At 44.4% G+C, this 16964-nt stretch overlaps 1 protein-coding gene across 1 annotated transcript; it reads left to right on the top strand.

The window, feature by feature from the left end:
* The first annotated feature begins 11539 nt into the window (after positions 1 to 11539).
* Positions 11540 to 13165, top strand: LOC119647665. The gene has a single exon (XM_038048741.1). The coding sequence runs from the start codon at positions 11540 to 11542 to the stop codon at positions 13163 to 13165; it is 1626 nt and encodes a 541-aa protein (XP_037904669.1).
* Positions 13166 to 16964: the final 3799 nt, after the last annotated feature.

Genomic DNA, 16964 nt, shown 5'->3' with positions numbered 1-16964 from the left:
GGAGTGGTTGGTGAGACGGCACGGTGAGATTAATTATAATCTTACTCAGTTTCTCACGGAGCCAGTACTTGTTCAGGTTTAAACTAGATACCTCACCCAATTGTCCAAACTGCGATGGAGTCCGAGGGGACCCAGAGCATGTATTCTTCCACTGTTCAAGGTTTGTGGAGGAAAGGAAGAACCTAGAGGAGACGCTAGGAGAGGTGCTCGTACCAGACAATCTGGTGCGAAGATTAACTCCATGGTCGCATCTATCCAGAGGAAACTGCGAAAGGCAGAGGAGACCAGAAAAGCGCGGTTACGTGGTTCCACCGGACTTGGAGCGAGTCGGGGGTCATTTGAGTAGGCTTGTAGACTTAATAACCCATAAATATGTTCTATTGTCGTAATGTTGATATTCTGATTTTCAAATGTATGATTTATCCCTGCGAATTCGTGAGGGTTTAGTATCATTTTCGGGATTACATTGAGTTTCGCTAGGACAATTGCTTCAGCAACGCATGTGATATGTTCAATCAGTAAATCGATGTTATAATTAATTTAATTCAAATATTGTGAATACTTGAATATTTTATAATCATTTCTGATTTGGTTCTGGGAATTGTCGTTCAAATATTTGAGGTACCTAGTGATTACTGCTTGTTGTTGATTAATGTGTTTTGTTACGTTTCCAAATCGTTCAATTAAATGATTGAACGATATACAAATGTATATTCAATTTTGTTGATTGACTAAATTCCGATTTCAAACTATTTTCATTGCCTAATATGATATTAATTTGCCTATTAATTCTCTCGGCGTAATTAGCGTCCAAATTGCCAGTGATTCCTTTAATAATGGTATCCAGTCCGTTTATCAACCCTCTTTTTGTCCGTTTGCGAGGTCTTATGGATAAGAGTTTGTTATTAATTCCTTGAGTTTGCTTGCCGTAATTTTCAATGATTTAGATAATTGTCGAAAGTCCTAAATGAGTCAGTTATTTTATCAATGTTTTCCTTAGGTTACTGTATGACGTAATCAAACGTGCGTCGCCAAGTTTTATTTAGTCCGTTCCTAGTGTTCAGGTCCTGCAAGTCTATTTTCTGTCCGAGTGTTGTCAGAAGTTGCCTGAAATTTCCGTTCTTTTTAAAATTTTTGCTTTGTCAAAATAGTAAAGTGATTGTCCTTTTTTACTTTCTGACGTGAAAACCTACGAGTTAGTTTATCTCTCCTATATTCCCTGCGGTAGAGTATGGATCCCTCATTAACAGTTTCGGGGTCATTTCTTTTCATATTTAATTTCTCTAGTTTTTTCCTTGATTGCTGCAAATGAAATGGCCGTTTTTGTACTAAAATTTGAAACGACTGTAAAGCTTACAAGAATTTATTTATTTAATCAAAATAGGTGGCAGTCGATTCAAAACACTTCTCCCAGCGAGATTCAAGAGCATTTATGCCAGTTTCGTAGAAGTCCAACTGTCAGGTGTTGATAAATTCGTCGAAGGCAATTTTGACAGCCTCTTCGTTCCTAAATTGTTTTCCAAAAAATGATCCAAATGCTTAAAAAAAGTGGTAGTCGGTTGGCGAAAGGTCCGGTGAATATGGTGGATGAGGCAGAGTCTCATACTGCAATTCTTTCAACTTTTGAATCGTTGTTCTGGAAACATGAGGTCGTGCATTGTCGTGAAGGAGTATTATACCATCTCTTTTGACCAATCTCGGCCGTTGAATACTCAATTTTTGGTGCATTTCCTCGAGTTGGGCACAGTATTTCTGTGCATTTATCGTTTCTCCAGGTGCCAAAAAAGAATATTGGATAACTCCAGCTGTAGACCACCAAACAGTCACCAATACCTTCTTCGTATGGAGACTCGGTTTCGACATATGTTTCGGTGGCTCATCAGCATCTAGCCATTGTGCTGATTGGCGACAATTGTCGTATAATATCCACCTTTTATCACATGTCACTATTCTGTGCAAAAACGGATCGGTTCTGTTGCGGGTGAGTAGATAACTGCAAATTTCCATTCAAAGCGCCATGTTTTGCTGCGTAAGAGTATGCGGAACCCATTTGTCGAGCTTTTTCACCTTTCCAAGTTGTTGAAAGTGCCGGGAAACTGTCGGATCGTGTACGCCCAGTTTCTCTGCAATGTTTCTCACAGACTGACGTGTGTGGGATTCGACTAGCAAACGCAGCTCGTCGTTGTCAATCGATGGTCCTGGATGTCCACGTGACTCATTTTTAAGGTTTACGTCGCCTGGCCGGAATTTTTGGAACCACCGCCGTGTGGTTTGTTCGGTTACCGTATCAGCTCCAAATGCGCTGTTAATGTTCTTGGTCGCCTCCGCCGCTTTATGACCGAGTTTGAACTCATACAAAAAGAGTATACGTTCTTGGCTCTTTTCCATCCTCTTTTTTCCTTTACCTCGTCATAGACAGCTTGGTTGGAATGGATATTGGACTGGCAAAGGGAGAGGCGGAAGAACCTCCTTTCACGTACCCGAAGACGGTCCATTTGAGCTGAGGAGACGTCACACCATGCGACGAATCCATACGTGATTAAGGGACGGATTAGCTGCTTATAGCAGTAGAGTTTGACTTTGGGGAGGATGGCGGAGTCTTTCTTAAGGATGGGATATAGGGTTTTTAGACCTGTTTGGGTCTTTGAAATGATGGAATTTACCTGGGGCGTGGGTGATAGGCGGGTATTGAGGGTTATTCCCAGGTATTTAGTGGATTGGACGGAGGGAATGGTGGATGTTCCGATTATGATCGTGAGGTTGCGGGAGTCGGCTATCATCTTGCGGGTAAAGGTGGCTCTACCGCGGAAGACGATGGTTTCGCATTTGCTGGGGTTGAGGAGGAGTTTCCAGGATTGGAGAAATTTGTTGAGGGTTAAGATTGATATATTGATGCGGTGTTGGGCGGATTGTATGTTTCGGGACGAGGTGTAAATGATCAAGTCGTCCGCGTATTAGATGGTTTTGACCGTTTGGGAGAGGATGTCAGTTTTGAGGACTAGGAGAGCATGTGAGGTGCCGTAGCCACGTTTGTTGGCAAACTGGAATGTGGGGATAATGGCGTGATCGGTGATGTGCTGGAGCATGATATAGTGGATGACGTTCTCGAAAATTTTCGATGTCACGTTGAGGAGGGAGATGGGGCGGTAGCTGCCCGGGGAAGCTGAAGGTTGATCCTTTTTTAGGATTGGGACGATGTGGGATTCTTTCCATGGAGTGGGAAAGTGTGCAGATAGGAGGCATAGATTGAAGAGTTGAGCGAGGAAAGGGTTTAAGATTTTGGCGCATTTTTGTCGGATGATTGTGGGATGTGATCAGGGCCGGTTGATTTTTTATTATTTCGGGAGAGGATGATGGATTCAACTGTTTGGGATGTAACGGCTTGTATTGGTAAGCAGTGGGGTGTTTTGGGTTCGGTTGGTGGGATCGGGAATTGGGCGCAGATGGACGGCGTGGTGGTGAGGTTCTGGATGTGTTGGCGCACCGTGGTTTCTGTGGGTGGATCGGACAAATGTCGGGTGGTGTAGTGGGCGGCCAGGAAGCTGTTAGCAATCAGGTCGGCGTGGGCTTTGGGTGAGATGTTGTGGGGGAGGAGTTTATTGCACGTTTGCTGATTAAGCGAGATGTTCGATGTAGTGGTTAGCGTATAGCGTTTGGATATGGGATTGGATGAGGTGTGAAAAGGAGTAGATACGTGATTTAAGGAAGTTAAACTGGGGAGCGTATCTGTGTCGATGAAGTTGGCGTCTTAGTGTGGCTTTTTGCTTGATGAGGTCAAGGACATGGGGTGGCAGGGTGGTTAGGCCCTGGTAGCTTAGTGGTCTGAGAGGAATGGTTTCGCTGCAGGCTTTTTGTGTGAATTCCGTGAACTTTCCCACGGCTGAGTGGATTTCGGTAGGAGACGGATTGGGTGGGAGGCAGATAGTTGACAGTTTGTCGGCTAGGTTGTAGGTCAGGCGTTTCCAGTTGGTCGCAGCGTAGTTGGGAATGAATTTAGGCTGTGATTTGGGGAGGCGATCAGTGATATTGAAGTGGAGAACCACTCCGTCATGGTCGCTCAAGCCCGAAATGGTGGGAAGGTCTTTGGGGAGGTAGGCGTGCTGGGGAGGACGAGAAGGTGTTGCTTATCAGGAAGAAGTCGATGAAGGAGTGGGTATTTTGCCTGTGGTAGGTGGGTTGATTGGTGGGGAGGAGGGTGAGCTGTAGAGGGTGGGAGTGTTGTATGTACCAGTTGGCTAACCTATTGCCATTGGCGTTTATAGTTGTGTTATACCAGGTGTTATGTTTGGCATTTAGGTCGCCCCCTAATACAAGGGAGAAACGTTTGTTTCGGCTAGCTGGGACGGTTTTGGGGTGTTGTGTTAGGTTGGAGATGTCAGCGGGATTAATGGTTTGGTCGGGACAGTAGAGGCTACCTAGGAATGTGATGGAGGAAGGTGTGGCAATGGAAACGACAGTTAGCTCCATGGATGGGGCAATAGTGTTTGGGCTGTAGACCCGTTGGGCCTCTAGGGGCTTCGCCAATAATATGGCTGTGCCTCCGCCTTGGCGGTCAATACGGTCAGATTGGAATGTGGTATAGTTGGGGATGTGAAGCTTGTGTCTTGGATGGAGTTTAGATTCAGTGAGAAGGAGTAGGTTAGGTTTGTGGACGGACAGGAAATTGGTCAGTTCGTGTCGCTTTTGTTGACTGATAACCGAATTTATGTTTAGTAATACCACTTTAGTGGACATTACTGGGGGACACTTGGCAGAGGAAGGAGAGGAGTGCGAGTCTCTTCTCCATTGGTGAGGAAAGGGAGTTGTATGTGGGGAGGAATGTGGTGAGTTGGGAGGCTAGTTGGTTGGTGGAGGTGTTAAAGAGTTAGTGGATCTCTGGGTCGAGGTCAAAGTTAGGTGTTGGGTGCACGGCGTTCCTAGCCATTGCAGCGTATGAGAGTGGTGGGGAAGTAGGGTTATGTGGGGTGGGGATCTGAGCGGGTTTTGGTTGGGGACCGGGTTTGGTTGGTGCAATGGGGTTCTGTTTTATGGGGAGGGATTGTTGTGTCTGACGGGCGCGAGCTTGCATGAACATCGGGCAGTTGCGATAACTCGCCGGATGCGTGTTGACTCCGCAGTTAATGCAGGATGTGTTTTCTTCCTGCCTCTTTGGACATTGTCGTGGACCGTGTGGGGTGTTGCATTTAACGCAACGGTAGGCTAAGTTGCAGTTCGACGCTGCATGCCCAATGCACTGGCAGTTCCGGCATTGGGTGATCTCGTGAAGATGGACTGCCTCGAATTTGACGATGCAGTGAAACATCGCCCTGGCTTTTGTGAGTTTGGATTGCTGGAATTTCGGCTTAAAGGTTATTAGGAATAGGTGGAGGGGTTTAGCGATGTAGCTCCTTGAGGATTTCCTCAGGGGAGTACGTAAAATCGAATCCCCCGAGGACTAGGTTGACGGGTTTCATGTGATATGGGGTATATGTGAAGAAGGGGTGGTTACCGTCTTTCAGAATGTTTTTGGCAGATTCATAATCTGCCTGGGAAGTGGCGAGGACGTGGGTGGAGTGAATTGAGGTTTTTTCCAGGGATACGTTGTTAGGGATCGTGGAGAGGATTTTGGTCGTAATGTTTTTGTAGTTGTGGGGTCTGCGCGAATGATTAATGGCGGGAATTTTTCCTGACTTACCTCTTGCTTGTTGGGTTTGGCTGCTTGAACGGTTCGCGGTGTTGGCGACATCGTCCTCCTCGTCGTCCGATGTTACGCGAGCCATGTCCGACTCGTGAGCCATGTCCGACTCGCGAGCCATGTCCGACTCGCGAGCCATGTCCGACTCGTTATCTTCTGGGGCGGATTCCCGACTGCCTTCGGGAGTTGATGGGGCCTCGCCCTCGCTGTCTCCATAGGGGTGAACCCTTTTTGGCTCAAAATCCATCCCCTGGGGCGACAGTGACCTGTCGTCAACCTGGCGCTTGAACATTGCGCCACACACAAATGTTTCGCTTCGTTTCACTACTTTCACTAGCTCGGACGCTTGATACCGACTCGAAATGACTCCTTGATTACATGTAGGAGTATTTATAGTTCAATATTTAACACCAACAGCGCCAACTGGTGGTGGTTTGATACACCAAAATCGCAACTAACTTCACTTGATTGCCAAAACGGCCATTTCATATGCAACAACCTAATTGTATTGTTTTGATCTCTGGATAGAGTTTATCTCGAAATTCCTTAAGCCTTTCTAAGTGCTCATGCCCGTCGCTATATTTTATACTTTTATTGAATTTATACGTCCTTCCGTAAAATAACTCGAATGGGGTGTACTTAGTGGATGAATGTATCGCATTATTATACGTTGTTATGACTTCATTCAGGATATCTTCAGGATCTTTGTCCCGGTGATTATGGTACATTATTCTGTATGTTTCAGTTATGGTTGAATTAAGTCTCTCAACAGTCTCTCTGTGGTTATCGCCACTCACTAACGATCTTCGTAGACTAGAGGCTTGGCGAAGAAAGGCACTTTACTGTCAGAGAGAGAGATAGGTTGGGCCCAGGAAGCTACATTCCGTATCAGTGTTCTTGACCCCTGCAATATTGGCCAGTACTACTGTTTGGATGGGTATCAGTTTTTATACCGCCTTTCTCAGGGAACTCTTCAATCTGTCGAAGAGGCTATCAATTCCTCGAAATGAAAAATGACTCGTCTTTACAATTAGCATGCGTTTCTCTATAGTGAACAGAGAAATGTTTTCCACGAATTTCAGTTTCATGGAAGAAGGATCTTTTCTGACCCCTCACATTAAAACAACCTTAGCGAATAAATTTAATTATAACGATTGCTGCAGAATAGAACAGTTAGACAGGCTGGTATTCGCAAAGGGGAGGGTGCGGGCAAGGACTAAGATTTTCTAATTTGTATATGTTTATATACATAATTCCCTCCCGAAATTAAAAATGAATTAGGGTAGAATTCTTCCTATTCCATCAAATCAAGGGATGAGATATTAATATGCAGATAGGAAACAGTAATTAGCTTATTCGCTACTTGCCTTAAATAAAGGGAAGCCCTTGATGACATTCACACTGATATCTATCTATCAAATCCAGGTTGGGGCTACAACGAATAACATAAATTTGGTTTCTGATCTGAACAAATTTTTCGAGACGTTTCAAACGATTTGAATTTCGGAGTCGGTAAGATAGGAAAGAGAAACTGCTTATTGCGTGCATTCCCGGAATTAAAGTTTAGTATAATTTGAGTTGATTCACGTAGATTATCTTCGAAGAAAATCTGCTCAAAAATCGCAAGCAGGTAAATATAGCAATAGTTAACCTGGAGGAACCTCTGTCTGTCATTCTGTCGTCCCTATGTCATACGAAATTTATCCCTAAACGGCTGGAGCAATCATCAGGGAATTCGGTGAGAATATGTAATCTGTGAATCGCTACACGTGGAACGAGGGGCAGCATTTTGTGTTGAGTTTAGGGAGGCGGGGTGAAGGTGAGTCCCCTTATATGCAAAAGGTAGGAAAAACATTGCTTTTATAGAATATGGTCATGTATGGTATCAAACGAAACGGCCCAATTAGTACTTTTCGAAAATGTTATTCTTTCATTTATTGGTTGAAACACAGGGAAGTGGGGACTCAAAATGTGTGCCCCAAAATAGTGAAACAAGTCTCGTTCTCAGAACCCCCATTCCCCCCTTCCTTCATTTGATTCGCAGCACAAAACAATACGCACCAGGTATTTCAGCCCGCCTAAGTTGAAAAGGGCGTCAAGTATTTTGCTCATCTCGCGGAGTTGAAGGTATTTTTTACATCGAGTGTGATCACTTAACAACCAGGTTAACCGCATCAGTCGTTGACCACCCCTTTCGAAAACCGAATTGATTTTCAAAGAGACCGCCTACCTTTTCGGCAATTGGAAGTAATCTGTTATATACTATTCTTTCGAATAGTTTGTCAGTATTATTTAAAAGGCATCTCGACCTGTAGGATGCAGCTTCACCTAAGGGTTTGTTTGCCTTGAGTATTATGCCAGATCGACTATTGAGCCCGAACCTGTCCCACGAAAGGTGGACACATTTCGCAGTGGTTGAGGTTGATTTGTATCAACCACATTTCTTTACTGCATACTGCTGCTGCCTACAATGTGCCGGCAATTTTCCGCTGGCAAAGCATACATTCACACTCAGCCTTACATTCCCTGAACATGTTACCGTTTTCTCTACATTTTCTACATCTCATGGCCCTGTCACATTCATCGGTGCATTTCGCTGCTGTGTAGCCAACTTCTTGGCATCCAAAGCAGTGCTTGCGGGACACCTGCTCCTTTAGTTTGTGAATGACCCAACCTATTTGCCCCCGTATGCCCTCCTTAGCTCTCTAATTGCAGAATGTTGTAAACTAATTAGCCCGAACTGTTTTTCTAAGGCCTCGCGAATATTCTCTTTGTGTCGTGACTTCATCAATGTCTTTATTTTGTATCACAATCTCCTACTTTCTGGTCCGTAGAAGGAAGAGACTTTCCCTAAGGACTTCTTCATCTTGTCAAAGAAATTTTAAGCTGTTTTGCCTGGAAACCCTGCAGACGAATCTCCTTTTAGGAGCGCCTGATTCGGCTTATGCTTTCTCCAAGGTCTACCAGCTCCCAATCGGATTCGACCTTCATCACCATATGCCATATCACCTTTTTTCAAGATGATAATCAATTCGAGGCGGAATCTGGAATCTTCTTTTAAGTGTAGCACTATTTTTTCCATGCTTCCTTGGTTCCTTTTTGAGACTTCATTGGAAGGATTGCAAAGGATTTCCAAATATCATTCGCACCCTCCCTACTCCTCTTTTTAAGCTTACCGCCCTTTGGATTTTGGGGGGCGTCACTTGTGTTGCCTGAGTGACGCATACTTTTTCCGACCTTTTTTGTTCTGGGCATTATTATACAGTATATGAATGGCTCGGAACATGTTCTCGATGGCCTGTTGTGTGTTTGTCCTATTATAGGGCAAACGATGATTTGCCCGTATTCTGACGCTGTTCGTCTGCTTGGTTTTTCCATTGGGCACTTCCGCATTCATTAGCCTCCCGAAAGCTTCCGAAACGGATCAAGCGCTAGGTGCTGCGACCCCGACCAGGTGTAGTAACCCCACTATGGGCTAATGGATGATCAGTTTGTGGAGCATCTTTCCGTGCATTCTCGGGAGTTGTGTACTCCTTTTAAATGCCTCGCTTTCCAGGCTTCTTGTAGTATTCGATGCAACGGTGGCCCTATAACTCCTCACGTGGGTACTGCAGTCGAGGGATATCGACGGCCGGGAGCCTGTTTGCCTGCTCCCAAAAGCCGTATTCCATAGCCCATTTCGGCTACGGATGGGCGTTTTTCTCCCACCTGCGTATAAACCTCCAAATGCGTACAAGTGCATATTCCTACGCATCTGCCGAGCATTCCCTTATTTGCACGAAGGAACATGCCCGATGGGGAATCTTGCAATTCTGCACAGGCTCGTTTGTCTGTCTGTCGGTCACACCCGATTTACTCGAAAATGGTTGAATCAATTGTCTCGAAATTTGGTGACAAGATATAGCAAGTGGCGCCATTTTTCGTTGAGTCTAAGGGGACTCCTCATACATGCGAAAGAGGAGTGTGCATTTTTTTCTCAAAATATGGTCATGTTTGGTCTCAAATGAAAGGGCTCAATTAGCACATTCCGTGACTGAAGACAACAACCACGTTGTCTGTTGGTATGGAGTAGGGGAGGGGTAAAGCGTCTGAGCACTCAGATCCTAGTTGTCCATTGTACTCGACTCCCCTGCCCAAAAGAAACGCGTTAGTAGATTGGATAGGCAGCAAGAACCCAACTCAGCACACAAGCCAAGGAATTACATAAGCTCCAAAGGTTGGCTTGCGTGTGCATCAGTGGGGCAATGAGGACATACCCAACGGCATCTCTGGAGGTCCTTCTGGGATTAACCCCTCTCCATCTGCACATACAGATGCAGGCAAGGGGATCAATATTCAGGATGGCCGGTTGTATGAGTGAGGCGGGGAGCTGCCTAAATCGAAGGAAGATTGATATCCTTTCTAGGCGGTATCCCGAATTACTGATACCGAGGGACAACATTACAACTAGGTTTCGCTTCGATAAGAAGTTTGAAACACGTTGGAGTAACAAGGCAAACTCGGAGAGCGTGGCTGCGACATACGGCTTAAACCAGCAACTGATTACTTGGTACACTGACTGATCCCTCACAGCAGAGGGAGCGGGTGCCGGTGTCATTGGTCCAAGCAAAATGTTCTTTAAGCCACTGGGCAGGTACACGAGCATATTCCAGGCGGAAATACACGCCATAGACAAATGTGCCTCCTTTAATCTGCAAAGGAACTACAGGGGGCAGAACATCGCTATTCTCACCGATAGCCAAGCAGCGATCAAAGCACTTAGGTCCAACCAGGTGAACTCTAAACTGGTATGGGAATACCTTGAGAGACTGAATACACTCGGCTCGTCCAACAAGATCTGGATGCTTTGGGTTCCAGGCCATGCTGGGTTGGAAGGCAACGAGGCAGCGGATGAACTAGCCAAGAAGGGAGCAGGGATGCCTTTACACGGGCCAGAATCCTTCTGTGGAATCGGAAACGGTTTCATGGCTATGAATCTAAGAAATAAAGAGAAACGGTTGAGGGAACTATCATATATTGGCCGGGCCTATCAGGGATGGAGCAGTCCAGGGTGCTTGTTGGGGGATACGAACCCATGCGTACAAAGGATTGCTTAAATCTCACCAAAAAGAACCTCCGAATCATATTGGGAATTCTCACTGGTCATTGTCGGCTGAACTATCACTTAGGGAAGCTAGGGATATCTACGGACACTGCCTTCAGGTTCTGTGAGGAGCAGGACGAAACCTCTATACACGTCCTGGGACAGTGTCCGGCATACAAAGCTGAAACATCTGGAAGTGGGGAACATACTAAAGTTCCTAACGGGTAAAGGCCTGCTTGAGATACTGTGATCGATAGGTACACTATAACCAGTAAAAGGGGCACAATAGTTCTTCAAGGACGCGGTGCGACTTTCCCTTAACAGAATAATAATAATAGTAGATTTGAAGCAACGAATTTTGTTGTCCGGACAGAAAAGATATAGACGTATATGAGGGTGAGGGGGTTATTGGATACTACATTTGCAGTTTTAATTTTTTTGGCGATAGGCATTCCTTACAGTCACTAAATGTATTGGATTCATAATCGGAATGAATTCAGTTTTTCTTTATTTACAGGATAACAGCAACGGTGAACATTGTCAATCGGTGAACGCAGCTTTACTGGCATATACGGTTACATATTGTCACTAGAACTACGCTCAGCCTCCTCAACCCTTATCGATATACTATGAGACCAACCGCATTCATAATTATCATTTCCTTTTCCCTAATTTCAGTTGAAATTTCTGCCTCTACGCAGGATTTTCTAAATATCCTGTCACAGGTCAAGGACCAGTTTCAGTTTGATTTATTCGTCACGGTCGCCACACATGATTCTCCAATGTCCAATGAAGTACTTCAAGAAATGCATCAAAGTTTATCAGTTCCAACAATGCACTACACAAATTTATGGAATGCACCCAAACACGCTAACCCATATGAGCACGATAATGTTGTGTTGGAAAAATTTAATCGAAATTTCTTATTGGTTGCCATAATCGATGGAGTAACAGCAAGGAATGCCCTTCTAGAGAAGGTTTTCGCATTAACATACCGTAATCCTATGGCTAAGGTCATATTTTTTTTGGCTGAAGATACAAAAATGACCACGACTGCTGTACAATCACTTATCCGAAAATGCTTCGACTCGTCTGTTGTAGATGTCGTATTTTTCCAAAACCAAGATCCACCCTTGATGTTCACTTATCATCCCTTCAATAACCTTCAAATTATCAAATTAAAAAAAGTTTCCGAATTTTTCGCGAATCGTTTGATGAATTTCAATAAGCACCCCCTCAAACTTATCAAGTTCAATTCACCACCGAAAACAATACTGCACCGTGATGGGGAAGTTCTGGGATATTTTGGACATTTGATTACATCCTACCTCCAAAAGCGCAATGCAACTATTGAAATTATACCTAGAATCGAAGAAAAATCTATATTTGAGGAGGTTATCCATTATATCGCATCGAGGGAACTAGATATGCCATTTGGAGCTATGCCAATGTTTCATCGCAACCTTGGAGAAATGTCGTATCCAGTTATATTCGTGAAGTACTGTGTGATGGTTCCAGCTCCTAAAGTTATCCCAGTTTATCGAAATTTCCTACAACCATTTGAAGAAAACGTCTGGATTGCGGTTATTTGTGGAGCAGCTTATATGACTGTTGTGACCTATATCGTCAGTGCTGTCGTCAACGGAAGAAAAGATATATCCGCGGCACTTACCACTTCCATTTGTTTTATCATCGCTAGGGGCGAAATCGGCATTTATTCTAATTTAAACCGAAGACTCCTCATCATATATTTACTCCTTTTCTTATTGGGGTTCATCCTGTCAAACATGTACTGCGCTCTCCTCACTACATTTTTGACCGCTCCTTCGTATGAACGTGAACTTAAAACACTCGACGACCTAGCTGCCGCAGGCTTGAAGATTTTAGCGGAGTGGGCAGAAGTAAATTACTTATTAAAGTTTGATGCCTATAAGAAATATCACCCGCTACTAGTCGGACTAACGCCCTTAGACGATGTCAAAGTGAGAAAACATTTGAACAATACAAATGCCCTTTTCAATCCCATCGACAATTTTGAATATTTGGACGACATCCAAAAATATCAAAACGATATTAAAGTCAAATTCACAGATATGTGCCCTTACGACGTGTATTTTGGTGTTGCTTTTAAAGATGAATCAATCTTAGTTGAGGACTTCAACAGGCACATTTTTCTAGCGCAGCAATCAGGACTATTGAACTATTGGAAAACAAATGCATTCTTTGAAGCGTTACGATCAGGATACCTACGTCTGAAAAGAGGAAATAAGGAATTCGGACCAACACAACTAACACTGACACATTTGCAAATTGGTTTTTACGTAGTACTCTCAGGTTGGACTATTTCAATTTCAGCTTTCACTGCTGAACATTTATATAATTATCTTATTAAGTGCAAGCAAAACTAGATATAGTAAGCATTTGTATCTGTCTTTGGATTAATCTTATCTATGAAATAAAAGTGTGTTAACAATATGAAAAGAAGTGTTGCTAAGAAGGACACTGATTAAAAGGTTTTGAACAATATTAAAATTTACAGATTAGAATGAGACTAAGGTTCCCATGAAGATGAATACAAAGGTTTGTAACTCTCCAAGTGGTAAGAAGTCACAGGCTTCGAATCCACCCTCAAGTTTTTGATATCAGGTCGTGGCCGAGGTGGCCTAACTAAATTCACTATCCTCCACGGAGAAATCTGTAGAAGACAGGTTCCCCACTTCAATGGATGATCTTAACCCGGTGCCTAAGGCGCGATGAGTCAAAAAGAATAGTACAGCAACTCCCTTAATGAGAGAAACTGAAAACCTGACTACAACCGGCCTGCAGATGACACTGTTGCCTATGAAGAAGAAGAAACGGGGGAGGAAGGGTTGGCAAAAGGAAACTTCGGCCGCAAAGGAGATGAGACTACAGGCTTGCCTGTCAGAACTTCCTTCTCCGCCTCTACCAGGAAAAGCGGAAGAAAAGGAAACTTGTGATGTGGACGCAACTGGTCCAATTCCGGTACGTGGAAATAGATCCATGCAGCCTGGACACCGTGGACTTGAGAGGGCTCCCAGACAACGACAACAGAAGACACTGCAAAAGAAGGTGAAGTTTCTTGGGAATGAGGACATGGTCGTTGCTACACCACAAGAATGGCGAAATCCATAGAAATCGGATGCAAGAAAGCGGAACTTTCGACGGAAACTGAGGACAAACTGGTCACCCCGATGAGATCCACACTGAATGCAACAGACTTTCCAGTTAGCGGGGGTTCACTTTATTAGACGACACTTATGTCTACAAACATAAGACTTAGTCAAATTAACCTGTAGCATGCCAAAGCCTCTTCCTATCTACTGGCGGCAAGGCTGGCATAGTTGCAAGACTGTCCCTTTATATTTCTGGTTCAAGAGCCATTGGTTCGTTTTAATAAAATCTATGATATTGGATTAATCTAAGGGATTAAGATCTTCTTCGTCGAAAGATGCTCGAGACCGAGGGACTGCGCTCTGATGCCAAAATTGTTAGAGACAACCATGCTAAGACAATTCTCTTTCCAGGACCTTGTTGCAATCAACTTACAATACCAGGTTAATGGTAAACGGAGAAACGTCATAGTGCCTCTGTATACTTACGCAATGATTTTTGTGTCCTTCACCGACGCAAGAACTAAGGACTATGGTAGTGTATGCTGAATCAAGTGACCTTGAATCTTAATGGGTCGTGATGCGAACGCTAAGCATATTTGTTGGAGCTATAGCGAATGCAATCTTTGAGGAATGAAACTGTTTGATTTTATCGCTTCAAATGGTCTGATGACCGCGAACGTAGGGGGCGCCCCTTCCTTCCGGAACTCACAGCATGAATATAAGAGGCTCGTAAAACGTTTGAAGAGAGACTCTTTTGAGCATATTGTGGCGAACTAGAAAGTAAAAGGGAAACTTTCAGGCTGTGTAGAGTCCTTAATAAGGAGTCGGCTCGATTGGACTCTCTTAGAAAACCAGATGGTACTTTCACGAACTGCAGAATTGAGTTTATACAAACTCTTTTGGAAGCATACCACTCGGGAGGACAGGTCTCAGAAGTGGGAGGAATAGAACTGGCGGTTTCTGCAAACCTTTCAAGACGAGGGTTTTGCAGGGGGAATTCTCCTGCAAAAGCAATTCTTACCAATGAAAAGCCGATAGCCGCTTTACTATCATTTGAACACTTTAAACCACTTGGCATGGATGGCATCTACCCATCGATGGTAAAGGAGGGTATATAGAGTACTTAGAGCAACTTCCAAGAAATATTTTTCATGGAAGTCTGGCTCTAAGCTACGTGCCTTCCTGTTGGTAGAAGGCTAAGTTGGTCCACATACCTAAGGCAGGGAAAGACAACTATTCAAATCTGGTTGAACATCACATTCGCGAGAAGGCACTAAGGCTGCACCCACTTCACTCTCTCGGAAAGGTGAGCACGCGATAGGGGTGTTCGTGGACATTGCGCGGGCGTTTAACTGTGCACCTTTCCAAAAGTTCTGTGATGCTGCCAGAGGGCATGATGTTGATGAAAAATTAACTAAGTGCTAACGCTATGTTAATGCAGAGATTACTGTGTCCTGAAGTGGGTGTTGATCGTTATTTAAGTATCTTAACGCTGCTCTGATGTCCAGCAAAGGATCGATAGGGAGGCACAGATTCTCTCTGTACACCATCTCCGCAGGGCTGGCCATGAACTCCTCTCATTGGGATGTATTTTCCAAACGGCGCAGCACCCGATAGCCGGTCTAGGTCTGCCTTAATAAGAAACTTCAGATATTCTGGTTTTGCGCCGAGGTTCACCAATAAGATACCCCTAAAAATTATCTGGCGTCTTGACCTACGCCATCGCTCCATCTTAGGCAGGGTCTGCCTCGTCTTTTCTCTCTACCATAGATATTGCCCTTATATACTTTCTGGACCGGATCATCTCGTCCATACGGATTAAGTGACCCGCCCACCGCAGTCTGTTGAGGATTTTACAACCGGATCGTCGTGGTATCACTCACAGATTTCCTCGTTATGTAGGTTACGAAATCGTCTATTCTCATCTAGGGGCCAAAAATTCTTCGGAGGATTCTTCTCTCGAAAGCGGACAAGGGTTCGCAGTTTTTTTCGCTAAGAACCCAAGTCTCCGAGGAATAAATCAGGACTGGCAAGATCATTACCTTGTACAGTAAGAGCTCTGACCCTGTGGTGAGACCTTTCGTGCGAAACAGCTTTAGTAAGCTGAAATAGGCTCTGTTGGCTGCCAATAACCGTGCGCGGATTTCATCGTCATAGCTCTCGTGCTGCCTGCTCGATCTGGATGAAAGTAGAATGTACATTTTGGGTTGTTCTTCCCATGATGTCAATATTATCAGCATAGGTTAGTAGTTGGGTGGACTTGAAGAGGAAGGTGCCTCTCGTATTTACATCTGCATCGCGAATCATTTTCTCCGGGGCCAGGTTGAAGATGATAGCGCATCCCTTATCTTAGACCTTTCTTGATATTCAATAGTCTCGACAGTGATCCTGCTACTTTTACCTGGTGGTTGGTGAAGAGCGGCGCCTACCGCTGTATCTGAGGCATCGACGGTGTTTATCGGGCTGGGGCGCATCTGGCTGAGGAGATGCCAATAACGTTGCACCAACAAGCTGTTGTTTGACATCTCCCGAACACACGGATAGCCTCAGCAGACCGCGGAACCTCGCGAGAGTCTCTGGTTTTTAGCCCAGACAAGTAGGCGTTAAGAATCACTTGGTGACGAGCGGCCTAGAACATGAGACGACAATTGAACTTCGCAGATCCTTCACCGTGGTTGGCAGGGGAAAACTCTTAATCTCTTCAGTCTTGTCTGGGCGAGGTTGGTTTGCTTCTAAAAAATCAGATTATTAGTTTGTAATGTAATATTGACGAAATGTGTGACGCTTTTTTGTTGGTTTATTTCTAAAAATCCGATTATAAGCTTGTAACGTACATAGTATTGACGAACGTGTAGTGTTATACGAATTATGTACAATTCTTCTCAAGTAGGACAAATTTCAAAGATGGCCTTTCTCTCTGGCCGGTGGACGAGACTTAAGTGATTGATTGACACTGTTGACAAATGTCATTCTTGAGATTTGCCCCCAGCCCCTGTTTCTGCAGACACTGAATGCAGCTTAGGTTCGCGCCATCATTGCGCCGCCACAGTTCCCTCAACTGTTCCTCTCCATT

This window comes from Hermetia illucens, chromosome 2 (genome assembly GCF_905115235.1).
Source record: "Hermetia illucens chromosome 2, iHerIll2.2.curated.20191125, whole genome shotgun sequence".
Classification (NCBI taxonomy): domain Eukaryota; kingdom Metazoa; phylum Arthropoda; class Insecta; order Diptera; family Stratiomyidae; genus Hermetia; species Hermetia illucens.
This window is presented reverse-complemented; position numbering and strand designations above follow the sequence as displayed.